Here is an 11,570-nt window from a genome sequence, read left to right as displayed (position 1 = left end):
TGATGTTATTCCAGGAAATTAATCTGAGATCTTTTTTCTAGAAAAAATAGGAAACTTCAGAACTCCAAAAAGTTCTAATGTGCTTAAAATGAGAAATTTTTGAGAAAAACTAGACATTTGAATTTCAAAAAATTCCAATAAGTTTAAATTTTAGGATTTTTTAAATTCAGACATTTTCTTATTAAATTTCTGTGCTATTTTGTGAGATGACACTTTTGAGAAAAGTTCAGATTCATGTCATAATTTTATTTAGAGAAAACTCAGAAATTCAGGAGTTTTAAAAGTTGAAACTCAGAAGTTGAACGCTAGTAACTCTTCAATCCACCCCCTTATCTACAATGATCCGGTTAAGCCGTCGTAACTCTGACACTGCTAGAAAACACTTTTTCCTTTCATTTTCCATGATTTTAAACTTTACTTCAAAAGATAACGAGTAATTTAAAACCTTTGTACGGCACTTTATAGAATGTAATTTCCAAAAAATGTTTCTCTTCATCTGCCTCTAGATCTCTGAAACTTAAGCTCAACCACATTTTATGCAAAACAACAAAAAAAAGGTGACCAATCTCAGTAAAAATATGATTTAATTTATATTATATACAAAATACAATTTTATGTACTAAAATGTACACACTCAGGATTTGTTAAGCCTGGCCAGTGTTTGCACTAAGTGAAAACAAAATTCACGCAGGTAATCATCCATTTTGGAGAAGGAAAGGAGAAAAGTACTCGCTCACAGTAAACAAGCTTTGTGATCCGTATTTACAGAGAAACAAACGGGCGGCCATGTTCTGGCCCGGCCCGGTCTGCCTTGAACAGTGTGAGAAAACACCAAACAGTGACTTACAGATCAGCTTATCTGGCATAAAGTAAGAAGCATAAACACAAAATCCCACAAAACTCTTGAAGTGGTCACAAAAACAGGCAGTTTTGATTGGATGTGATCAGTGCCTGTGTGGGTTGTAGTGATTAGCGAGCAAATGCTTGATCATTAAACTTCTAAAGAAGCAAAACAAAAAGATTATTTCAGACAGAACATGGTGGTCAAAACTGAAGCTATTCATTTTGATGAAAACTGACGTAATGTCTCCCTTAGAAAAATACGCATAAATACACATCTTCATCACAAAATCCTTCAAAAATAACAATTTTACGACTAATTTCTTCTAAATAATATTAGGATTTAACTTTAACAATCTCTACAGTTTAACATAGGAAATACATTCTCTTAAAACTTTCAAATTGATAGAAATAAATTATCAGTGATTTAGGTTTATTTGTGCGTGTGCTGCTTCGTCTGAAGAAAGTTCTTGCTTTAAAGTTGACATCTGATGGAGAAGAAACGGGTGGCTTTGTGTTCCCAGAGCAGCGGTTTGTTCCCAGTTTAGTCCAACAGACAGAGATGTTTGCAGCACAAGAAACTGAGCACCAGTCTCAATACAGTTTTTTTTTTTTTTAAATCCATATCAACTCAGATGAGTTTAGTCGAGTCTCTCTTGCTGATGAGAACTTCCAGCAGTCGCAGTTTGGCTTTCACGTGTTTATATTCGTGGTATTCGTCTGCGAGTGGGGAGCGGTCCTCCTTCTGGACAGTTCTGTGAGAAAACAAGACAGCAAAAATCAGTAAATGAATCTGGAGAGAAGATCCAACATGGAGGAGTACCCGCTAAACATGGCTTCTCCATACCTTCCATTTTGTCTGAAGAATTGGTCCTCAAACTCTTTCAGGTTCTTACGGATCCTTTTCTTTTCCTCTCTTGTCTCCTGAAGTTGCTCCACGAGTTCCTGCCTGCGATCGAGAGGAAAAACAAAACATTTAAATAAAACATCTGACCTGATCCCACAAATGGTTCATTTTTTTTTTGTTTTTCTTTCTAGTAAACAGTAGGAAAAACAATCTAAGTTTGGATGTTTGGCTGAGGAGTAGCCAGTAGCTTCTTTAGCTGTTAGCCTAAGTAGTAGCTAGAGTAGCTTCACGAGCCATTATCTGTTCATCAGAATAGCTGGGGGCTAAAATAACTGTTAGCTTAAGTAGCTTTTAGAATGACTAAATGATCTATTGATTAGCCGAGAGGCTAAGCTCCATAGCTAATTCATGTTAGCATGAGTAATTTGAGTAGATGTTAGCTTAAGTAACCGTTTTAACTCCTCAAGCTGTTAGCTTGAGGAGCTGTTAGCTTTGGCAACTGTTTAAGTATGTGTTGTCCTTATTGACTGTTAATCCAAATAGCTACCAGCACGATTAGCTAGCTGTGAGTTTTGAAAAGCTTGAGTAACTATTACTCTGAATAGCAGTTAATTTATGTAACTATTAGCTTGTTCAGTTCTGAAGCTACACACTTATAACTAGCTGTTGGTAGCATAAGTAGTTTGAGTTGATGCTAGCTTAACTAACTCTTGCCTTTAGTAGCTGTTTGCTTGAGTGCCATTAGCCTGAGCTACTGGCAGGTTGGGCAGCTGTTGTCCCAAGCAGCCATTTGTTTGAGTAGCTATTAACTTCAGCAGCTTTTAGTGCAAATAGCTACCAGCATGATTAGTGAGCTGTGAGTTTTGAAAAGCTTGAGTAACTGTTACACTGAATAGCAATTAATTAGCTTGTTTAGCTCTGAGTCTAACTAACTCATGTTAGAAAGACCAGTTGTAACATAAATACTGCTTAAAATGCGAGCCATTAACTGGAATAAATCTTAACCTTGCTGCAGTAACTGATAGTTATTCCGTTTCAAGAACACAACAGGGTGTGTTTTTCTTCTTACATGGTGGCCGAGTGCAGGTTGGACAGCCCCATGTCCGCCGTGGTTTTGGAGGGGGAAAGTTCGTCCACGGGAGAAATGAAACCATCCACTTCCTCGTCCATGAAGCTGAAAACGCTGAGCTCTGGCTGAATGTTTTCTGTGAACTGAGTCTTTGTATCTCCGTCGTCCTCTGAGCCGTCCTCCTCTTCCTGAAAGAAAGTAAAGAACAAGACACGATTAATAAAAAGAGCAGCAGAAGACGAGCAGCACAAAGGGTTCAAACCAAACCGGATCAGAGGGTTTAGTCACAGGGGGTCGTGCAGGGTTAGTACTTAAATCACTCCTTATACCCATTAGTGTTGACAAATTGAAGAGGAGAACATTGTTTTAGTTTCTCATCACCCAACATAAACGTGCATCCACGTGACACGGTGTTTCAAACATCAACAGCTGCTGATTTAATTTAACAGCTGTACTGATGCTGAGGCAGGAAGCAGGCAGCTGCAAAATCAACAGGCACCAACTAGCTCCATCAGACGGGAAAATGGTTGCAAATGAGAAGGATGAGGGTCTGAGGGAAACAGCAACAACAGCAGCAGCTCTTCACCTTGATGTCGTCGAAGAAGAGAGCGGTTTCACCCTCGATTATGGGCTGAAGGAGGGGCCCTCTGCGCTTGCTGGAGGGGGAGCCCTGTGGTGACGGTCAAGAAGGGAGGAATTAACCACACCAGGATGCATTTACAGCACGGAGGAGGAGGCGCAGCCCGCGCCTGCACGTCTTCTTTTCAATTAAACATCATGGTGTGGAATTAACACATGCATGCAAACAATGAGTATTCGCAATAAAAGCACAAATTTTATACGATGGAGTTTTAGGGTCACTGTAGATAGAAAAAAAACTAAAAGGGAGTGGTAAATGTCTGCCAAGAGAAATTCTGAAATTTTGAGATTGAGCTCGGAAATTTCTGAATTTCATAAGACAAAAATGTTTGAATTTTTATCCTCAAATTTCCACGTTTTTTTTTTTTCAAATTCTTGAAATTTTTTCTGGCAAATTTTTGACTTTTCAAATTTCCAAGATTTTTTTTCTAGAAAATTTCTGGGATTTTTTAGTGCCAATTTACTCCTTCTTTTCTAATATACCAGTGTAGTTTTGGTCATCCTCCTTGTTGAAATAAATCTTATCCATTTTATACAGTCAAAACATTTTATATTGATCAAAAACGTTAAACTTTTGAATCTTCTTTTTTCTTAATTCCAGATTTTTTTTTTGGCAAATTTTACAATTTTCACTGTTTTATTTTACTTTTTAGATGTTCAGACTTTTTGGGCTCAAATTTACTCCTAATAAGTAATTTAGTCTGTTTTGTTTTATTCAGAATAATCCATCCTCTCGTTGCTTTGACGTTTCTGTTCCTGTGAAGGATCTCGTCTGTGATCCTTTGACCTTCTAAGTCTGGACTTAAAGTCTTGAGAGGGTAACAACAGGTCTGTGGCGTGATCGCCGCGTGTTCTCGCAGCAAGGCGCCGTCCGGGATTAAGCGCCTGCGGACGTGCCGAACGTGTGGCGCGAGGGAATTAGGATGCGGTACTTACGATGACGGGGATGGTGGAGGCTCTGCAGAGGATCTGCTTCACCAGGCGGTATCTGTCGTACAGTGGCTTCATGATTTGCCTCTCGCTCTTGGTCACCTGGAGTAAGAAAAACATTTATTGTTTAACATGGAGGCTATTCGCACTATCATAGCTCAAAGAGTCTCAAAAAACATAATTTTTAAACCTCCAATCAACGAGTCAATGGGTCTGTTTTCTCCTATTGCTACTTTTTTTTGTCGCGTATCTTTACAGAACATATTTTTCATATTATTACGACTTTTTTCTCATCCCTGTCTCCCAGAAAGAGGAGACGGGACGTTTTGTAACTGAACTCCGACCTTTCTATTGAACGCATCATTTTTTTCTTCACTGTATGATTTTTTCTGCTTTTCATGTGTTTATAACCCAAAAATCTCGCTGATATTTGCGGAGGCGCAGCTGTCGCAGACTCACGGGTCGGCCGTGGATGCTCTCATAATGGAGCAGCGCTTTCTGCAGGGCCACTTTCTCCGCTCCGATCTGATCCCGTGTCATATCCTGCACCAGGTGAACAGGAGGAACGTTTGCTTTCAGGTGGACCTCCGGATCTTTTTGTGCAGCAGGGTTTTTTTTTTTTTACCTTGATGTCCTCGGGCCGGTTCACCTCCTGCCTCTTCTCTTGCAGCTTCTTCAGGACGGACTCCAGAGTGCTCTCCACCGGCGGCTTGGGCGCCTTCTCCTGCTGCGGCTTCTTGTCCAGCTGGGAGCCGAAGCTTTTGGGCAGCGTGTTGCTGCGCTGGCGGGTCACCGGCGGAAGGTCTTCCTCCGACTTCATCAGCTTCCGCTCTGCAGAAACACGGCAGGGTAAAAATGAGATTTACAGCCGATCCGCTTCTTTCACTTCCGATACAGAAAAACAGCTAATTTGATGTAAATGTTTAACTTTTTTAAACGCAGACATAAATGTACTGGATTGTTTTTCCATTTTAAATGAAATGCTTCCAGTTTGCTTATGATTTTGGTATCAATTGAAGAAAGCTGAAACAATATTTTGTCTATTCTCAGAAACAGAAACAGGATCTTGGTCAGTTTTAGTTTGAAAACTCTTCCTGTTTTTAACCAAACTTTTACTTTAGTAACTCCAACACAAAAAATAACACAAAATTAATTGATGCCTTTAATATATTTTTCTGGAAAAATGTAGTCTTTATTTTGCTAACAATGTGATTATATTCATGTAATTAAATAAAGACTCACGTTGCTTGGCCCAATACTCCATCATACACTGTTTGAAAATATTTTCTGTCGTTTGTAATTGTTTTATAGAAAAGAAAAAAAAATGACAAAATTTGAAAATTGGATCTGGTTTGAAAGAAAAAGTCTGAGAAAATAGTGCTTGATTTTCTGTTTTTTCTGTACCTTTTAGCTCTTTGCGTAGTCTGGCCAGTTCGTTGAGCCATCTCAGCACTTCTGGGTTTGCAGCTTTGTCACTGTGCGAAGGCTGGAAATCAGAAAATAATGAGCTTTTCCAGTAATAATCAGAATCAATCAGGGTTTATTTCATACCAGCTGCTGTAAATACCCTGTATTTCCTGTCGTCTTCAAACTTCTCCTCGAATCTCTGGATCTTCTTCTTGAGAACATGAATCCTCTTCGTGAGCTGGGCGGAGGTCAGCTCCTCTCTCTCGTCGTCGCAGGAACCGAGGGATGAGCTTCGCCTGCGACTGAAGAGACAAAACAAAACGTTTGACTCAAACCTTTTCTCCTTTTTGCCCCAAATGCAGACGGAAAGAAAAAAATGCAGAGAAAATGGCCGCACCTGATGAAGGAGTGAGCGTTTGGCGGCGAAGGCGGCACTTCGGTGTCGTCCAGGTACTGCTGGCTGTGACCGTAGGCGTAGAATCGGGGCGACACCATGGGGTCGCTGTCCTCCTCCAGCAGCTGGCGGATCAGGCGGCCGCCGGCGTGGGGGGACAGCCGGGCTTCCTCGCGGTCCATGCTCTCCCTTTGCAGCGGACATGCCAGGATCGGCTCTGAGGAGAAACGACAACAGACTGTCGGGTCACAACGAGCGGCGCGAAGACGACGAGCTGCAGCTGCAGTTAAAACACGCAGGATTCAATTTAAACAAGTCAATAAAGGCTGAATTTATGCAGTTTAATTTGATTCAAAATCATAGTGGTGATTTTAAAAAGGCAGAAAATGAATAATTTGGTACTTTCTAAACAAATGCAAAAACAAGAACTTTTAATTTTTTTGTGTAATTTTACCTAAAAAAAACCCAAATAAATAATTACACCTCTAAAAATGTTTAATTTGACTTTTTAAACCAACAATTTCAATCACAAAATGATGAAAAATGATCAGCCTCCCTTTGGTGACCAGCTATGCTGACACACATCAAGCATTTTTTTATGAATTATTCAACTGTTTACATGACTACAGGAGAGGAAAACACCAAATTTAACAGCGTTGCAAAGCAATTTTCCTCTTAAATAAGAGGAATTAGTTACACTTTTCAAAAAATAGTAGTATTTTGAACTAAATTCTGAATTTAAATGTAAAAAAAAATGCTAATTTGAAGCAAAATTTGGATCTCTTCTGAGGAAGTAAAATTCCTCCGACCACAGCAGTAAAGAAAATGTTCCTCTGGGGTTTGATGTTGTTGTGAAAGTGTGGGTAAACCACACCCACCCTGACTCTGCACAGTCCCCCCGGCTGCTGCCGCCGCTCTGGTTGTAATTATGTCTGCAGAGGAACACCCCTGACGATGCCCGAGCTATTAATAAAGAGCAGATCTCTGCGGGATAATGTCAGGCCGCCATCCCCGCTGGGAGCCTTTGTGATGAGCTTGTGTTTATCCAGTTTCCACAGACAAAAACTTGCATCTGTTCAGGCGTGTGTGCATGAGAAAAAGATAAGACACACAAGCTGGGGAAATGTTTGGGAAATGTTAGCGCTGAAGCAGAGGCTCGGCGGGAGCTGCGAGGTGGATGCCGTGGAAACGGACCGAGCAAACCGAGCGACGCGGGGAATGAAAACAAGCCGACGGTTTGCATGTTTTTCTGCGCTGGGAGAACATTTGGGCCAAACTGGAAGAGCGTTAGCTCAGATTCCAGCTCCGGAACCCTGCAGGTTTTTGTCCTTCATGGAGCCCTGTAGGGGATTTACAGGGATTTTTTTTCTTTTGCGTTAGCTTGCAAAGGTTTTGCATTCACACGCAATAAGTTTTTACATTGCACTGTAATTTCAGTTAATGTGGCATCTTCAGCATTGAAAGTGTTTCTGCTACTATACAAAGTTAATTTGATGGTGTTTCCATGAATTCTTGTTTGTGAAACAGCATCACAAACTTATGCAAAAGGTCAAGCATGATGTTTCATTCCTTCTCTAAAATACTCTGAACTATTTTTGAGTAATTAATGGTTAATAAAGGGCCATTTCCATGTGCAGTCACCAGCAGACATGAACATGCAGTTACAGTAGCGATTTTCAACCAATTCTCTGCATCAAATAGTTTGAGTGATTCACATTATGTGTTTCCATTTTGGTTTCTACTGCTTCTAAAAGCAACACAAGCGCTTAAAAACCATCCAGCTGCTGTGAAAACGAGCCGTTTCAAAAACCTCATGCATGCCCAGTAACAAGATGTTATATTAATGAAAGTAAAAATATTCAAGGACAGATCAATCTGAACATTTCTAAAACTATTTCATCACAACTTTTTAACTTGTTTGAAATTAACCTCAGAAATTGTCCAGAAAAAGAAGAAAAAAAATATTCTGGGCTCCAAAAGTCAAAAATGTTCAACATTTGGAAATTTCTGAGATTAATCTCAAATTTTTTAATCTCCACAGCGGCCCTACGGCGACCCGCCCGGGTCGCTCAGCTCATCCAGCGGCGACCCGGCGGCGCGTCAGAGGGTTTTTAAACTCCATGACATCCACGTTTTTCTCCGGTCAGCCCGGCGCTAAGGCTCCATGGCATTTTAAATTAATCCTTTAAATCAACTGCACACTGATGGCTGTGGATTAACTAGATTAATGAAACAAAACACCGGCCTGTGCGCCGCTGCGCCTGGATACTGGGCAGTTATGTTCCAGAGCGCTCAAGCATGTCGCCATGCAGAAGGAAAAGGTCAAAACAGACAGCTGCTTCTTTTTCTCCTTTTTAATTACTTTGACATATTAGCTGCTCCGATGTGGACAGGACTTACCGTCGCAACGAGCAGCGTGGAAAACGCTTTTGAAATCGAGGAAACAGGAGTTAGGGAAGGGGGAATCTACAGGAACAGAGACAGAAAGCAGAAGGTGAAGGAGTGAAAGTGAACAGAACTGTGTCACTTCCTGCCAGCAGAGAATATCAGGTCACAGTGGACCCCAGCGGGCGGGGGCAAAGGTCGCAGACCCACGTCCACAGGCCCGTTTCTGCAGAATAATACGGCTTTATTATCTGATTATACGCAACATAAATCCTTCTTTAGGCTGTCAGGGCTGGAGAATAACTGGAGTCAATCAGTGTGTCTGTGGAAACAAAATATTCAGCACAAAATGTACCAACAGAACCGAGCCGGACCTGAAAAATACATGGACAGGTTCCTCCAGGGGAACCGACTGGACGGATGGATGGAAGAAGAAAGAAAGAAGGAGAGAAAAAAGAAAGAAGAGAGAAAGAAAGGGGAAAAAATGAAGGAAGGATCAAAGAAAAACAGCAAGAGGGGAGGGAAGGAATAAAGTATAATGAACAGAGGGCAGGAAAAGGAGGGAAAGAAAGATCAGATAAAGAGGGAAAGGATGAAGGAAGGATGAAGAAAAAATGTCAAAAAGATGAGAAAATTGAATGATGGAAAGACAAAAAAGCTTGGAAGACACAGAAGGAAGGATACAAAGAAGAAAGGAAAGAAGATGACTAAAAGGGAAGGAAGGAGAAATGAAGGACAAAAGGAAAGACAGAGGCAAGGAAGAAAATCATTTTTCTATGATTTCTTCTTTTTCCATTCTGACTTCCAGGCTGTTTAACTCCACAGCATGAAAATCTGTTCTTTAAGTGATGTGCCCTGCCCCCACATGTTGCTGCCCGCTGCTCAGATGAGTGTTTCTCTCACTTACAGCAAAGACAAATTTAGCTTTCTGCAAATATTCTGACCCCACCTGAATCTTCTGGGATGACATAATGGTGAATAAAAATGGCGGTCATCTTATACCGACATCCCAGCTGAATGTTTTCCTGTAATGTTCTGCAGCTCTGGGAAGAAACCACATCCGTCCTCCATGTGTGCAGGGGAAGAGGAGGCCTGGCTGCATGGCAACAACAACCTCTCTCTTTTTCTCTCCTCCTCAGAGCGCCAGTATTTTTCCAAATGCACACTTTGACCACCAGGGGGCTCCACGGGCATGAGGCTGAAGCTGACACGTTTTATTCTACTGCACAGTTTTCATCACATCAAACAGGAAACTGCGCTGGTTTGGAGCGAAACCGGAACAAAAGAAGAGTTTCAGGACAGCGTGTTCCCTGACATGCACTCTGCGTGTTTGTTTACTTTCCTCATTCATTTGTGCAAATGCGTGGCGTTATGATCAAAAAACAAAACTGGAAAGTTTGGGTGTGTTGCAGGTTTCGCCTATCTAAACAATCCACGTCAGAGTAGAAGACAAACTGAGTCGTTTCCTTATTTTTTTTTTTTTTTTTGCACAGAAGGAAACAGAGAAACAAGAAATTCAAGATCACTAGGGGGAAATAATAATGAGGAGGTGTGTGAGTGATGCAACGCTTTATCAGGCAACAACTCATTAAATCTAAATTAAAACTAAATAAATCATTTCCGTTTGCATTATTTATGGTTTTTATATTTTCTCCTTCTTTCTACCAAAAGCTGGTTCATGAAAGCAGGACTTTTGTTTACATTTATTTATTTGTTTCTGTTTTATTTTGGATATTCAAAATATGTCCCAGTTCCAGTTAAATATTCATTAGAATTTCAACTTTATTCATCTTTGAGCAGCATCTTGTGCTATTACATGCTGTTACCACTAAATTACTAGAAAATTGTCTCAAAACAACAATATTATCATATATATTGCAATAATTATCCTCACGCAAAATGATATTTTATCATGCTCCTCTCTGATGCCTTAACACGCTTTATTTAGCAACACATGAGTAAAAAATTAAATACTCGACTATTCTTCTAAATGCAACACAATTCTGACTATTTCAATAAGGTTACCATTATCAATCGATTCTGGTTGGGAATTACGGCTGCAAGCGGTTAGCTAAAAAAGCAAAACAAAAAATGCGATATTAAAGTGTTTAAACCAAATTCAGCTGCAAAATCCTGCAGGACGAGACTGAATGGAGACTTTCAGAGGATTTTTCTTATGATTAATTCAGCAGCGGCAGCAGAAAGTGTGTGCAAATCCAAATGGAGGTCATTAATTACGGCGTGTTTACATTGATAAGCAGTGTGAGTGAAGCGTGCAGCGTGCAGCCCTCACCTCCCCAGCTGCTGTCCTCGCTCAGAGCCGTCAGGTCCAGCCGCGGAACGTCCTCTCGGTCCGGTTCCGAGGCGCGCACCTCCCCGCCTCCGATCCTCCCCGCGTCACAGGCGACGGGCGACTCCTGGATCTTCATCCTGAACGTCTGAACAACCATGAGAGTAAAAGCAACGAATCCTCAGTCCAACAACAACAACCTGCAGGCCCGCGGAGGGGGAGACTCTTTAAGTTGAGCCTGGACTCGCTGAGGCCCCGCCCTTCAGAGAGGGGCTGGTCCTCCAATCTGATTGGCTGCTGGGAGAACCATGAAAACGTACGTCTGCTGGAGCGTTCCAGCTCTGATTGGACAGCACTGGCTTAGCCCCGCCTTTTATTTGACCCGTAATCTCCTTTGCCCACACATGTATGGCAAGCCGACGTGAAATATAATACACGTCAATATGAAATACGTCAAGCACATGTTAAGATTAAATGTACCTTTTGAAAACAACATTTCAGGAGGTATAAGACACACTTTATTTAATTTTACTATTCTAATGTTGTATTCTACTCAAATTGGCTGAAAGCTGAAAATCATCATTAGCAGAAATTAAGGCTTGAAAACAGTTTTTAAAGTAAAAAGCCATGGAGGCTAAACAGTAGTTTCATAATATTTAAGTTTAAATATTATGAATTATTAAATATTCATCTGTTGCATGGGATTCTGAAGCAAAAAAGAAATCTATCTATCTATCTATCTATCTATCTATCTATCTATCTATCTATC

General features: G+C 40.8%; 1 protein-coding gene across 8 annotated transcripts in view; it reads right to left on the bottom strand.

Moving 5' to 3' along the window:
- Positions 1-565: 565 nt before the first annotated feature.
- The window catches only part of fam13a (family with sequence similarity 13 member A), a 55,003-nt gene continuing 43,998 nt past the window's right edge, over positions 566-11,570 (bottom strand). For 3 of the 8 annotated variants that reach the window (XM_055019837.1, XM_055019838.1, XM_055019836.1), the window contains 12 exons: positions 10,805-10,949; positions 8,527-8,592; positions 6,130-6,343; positions 5,893-6,034; positions 5,730-5,811; positions 4,951-5,156; positions 4,785-4,868; positions 4,332-4,427; positions 3,343-3,426; positions 2,757-2,944; positions 1,688-1,789; positions 566-1,595 (listed from right to left, as the gene is read on the bottom strand). In XM_055019837.1, coding sequence (XP_054875812.1) covers positions 1,472-1,595; positions 1,688-1,789; positions 2,757-2,944; positions 3,343-3,426; positions 4,332-4,427; positions 4,785-4,868; positions 4,951-5,156; positions 5,730-5,811; positions 5,893-6,034; positions 6,130-6,343; positions 8,527-8,592; positions 10,805-10,949 — 1,533 coding nt within the window. In that variant the 3' untranslated portion in view covers positions 566-1,471. The remainder of the gene's footprint in view (positions 1,596-1,687; positions 1,790-2,756; positions 2,945-3,342; positions 3,427-4,331; positions 4,428-4,784; positions 4,869-4,950; positions 5,157-5,729; positions 5,812-5,892; positions 6,035-6,129; positions 6,344-8,526; positions 8,593-10,804; positions 10,950-11,570) is intronic. The other 5 variants (XM_055019840.1, XM_055019841.1, XM_055019839.1 and 2 more) reach the window with 5 other exon arrangements.

This window comes from Poeciliopsis prolifica, unplaced genomic scaffold (genome assembly GCF_027474105.1).
Source record: "Poeciliopsis prolifica strain line A6 unplaced genomic scaffold, Auburn_PproV2 SCAFFOLD064, whole genome shotgun sequence".
Lineage (NCBI taxonomy): Eukaryota > Metazoa > Chordata > Actinopteri > Cyprinodontiformes > Poeciliidae > Poeciliopsis > Poeciliopsis prolifica.
Note: the sequence above shows the minus strand (reverse complement) of the source record. Positions and strands in the feature narration are given on the sequence as shown.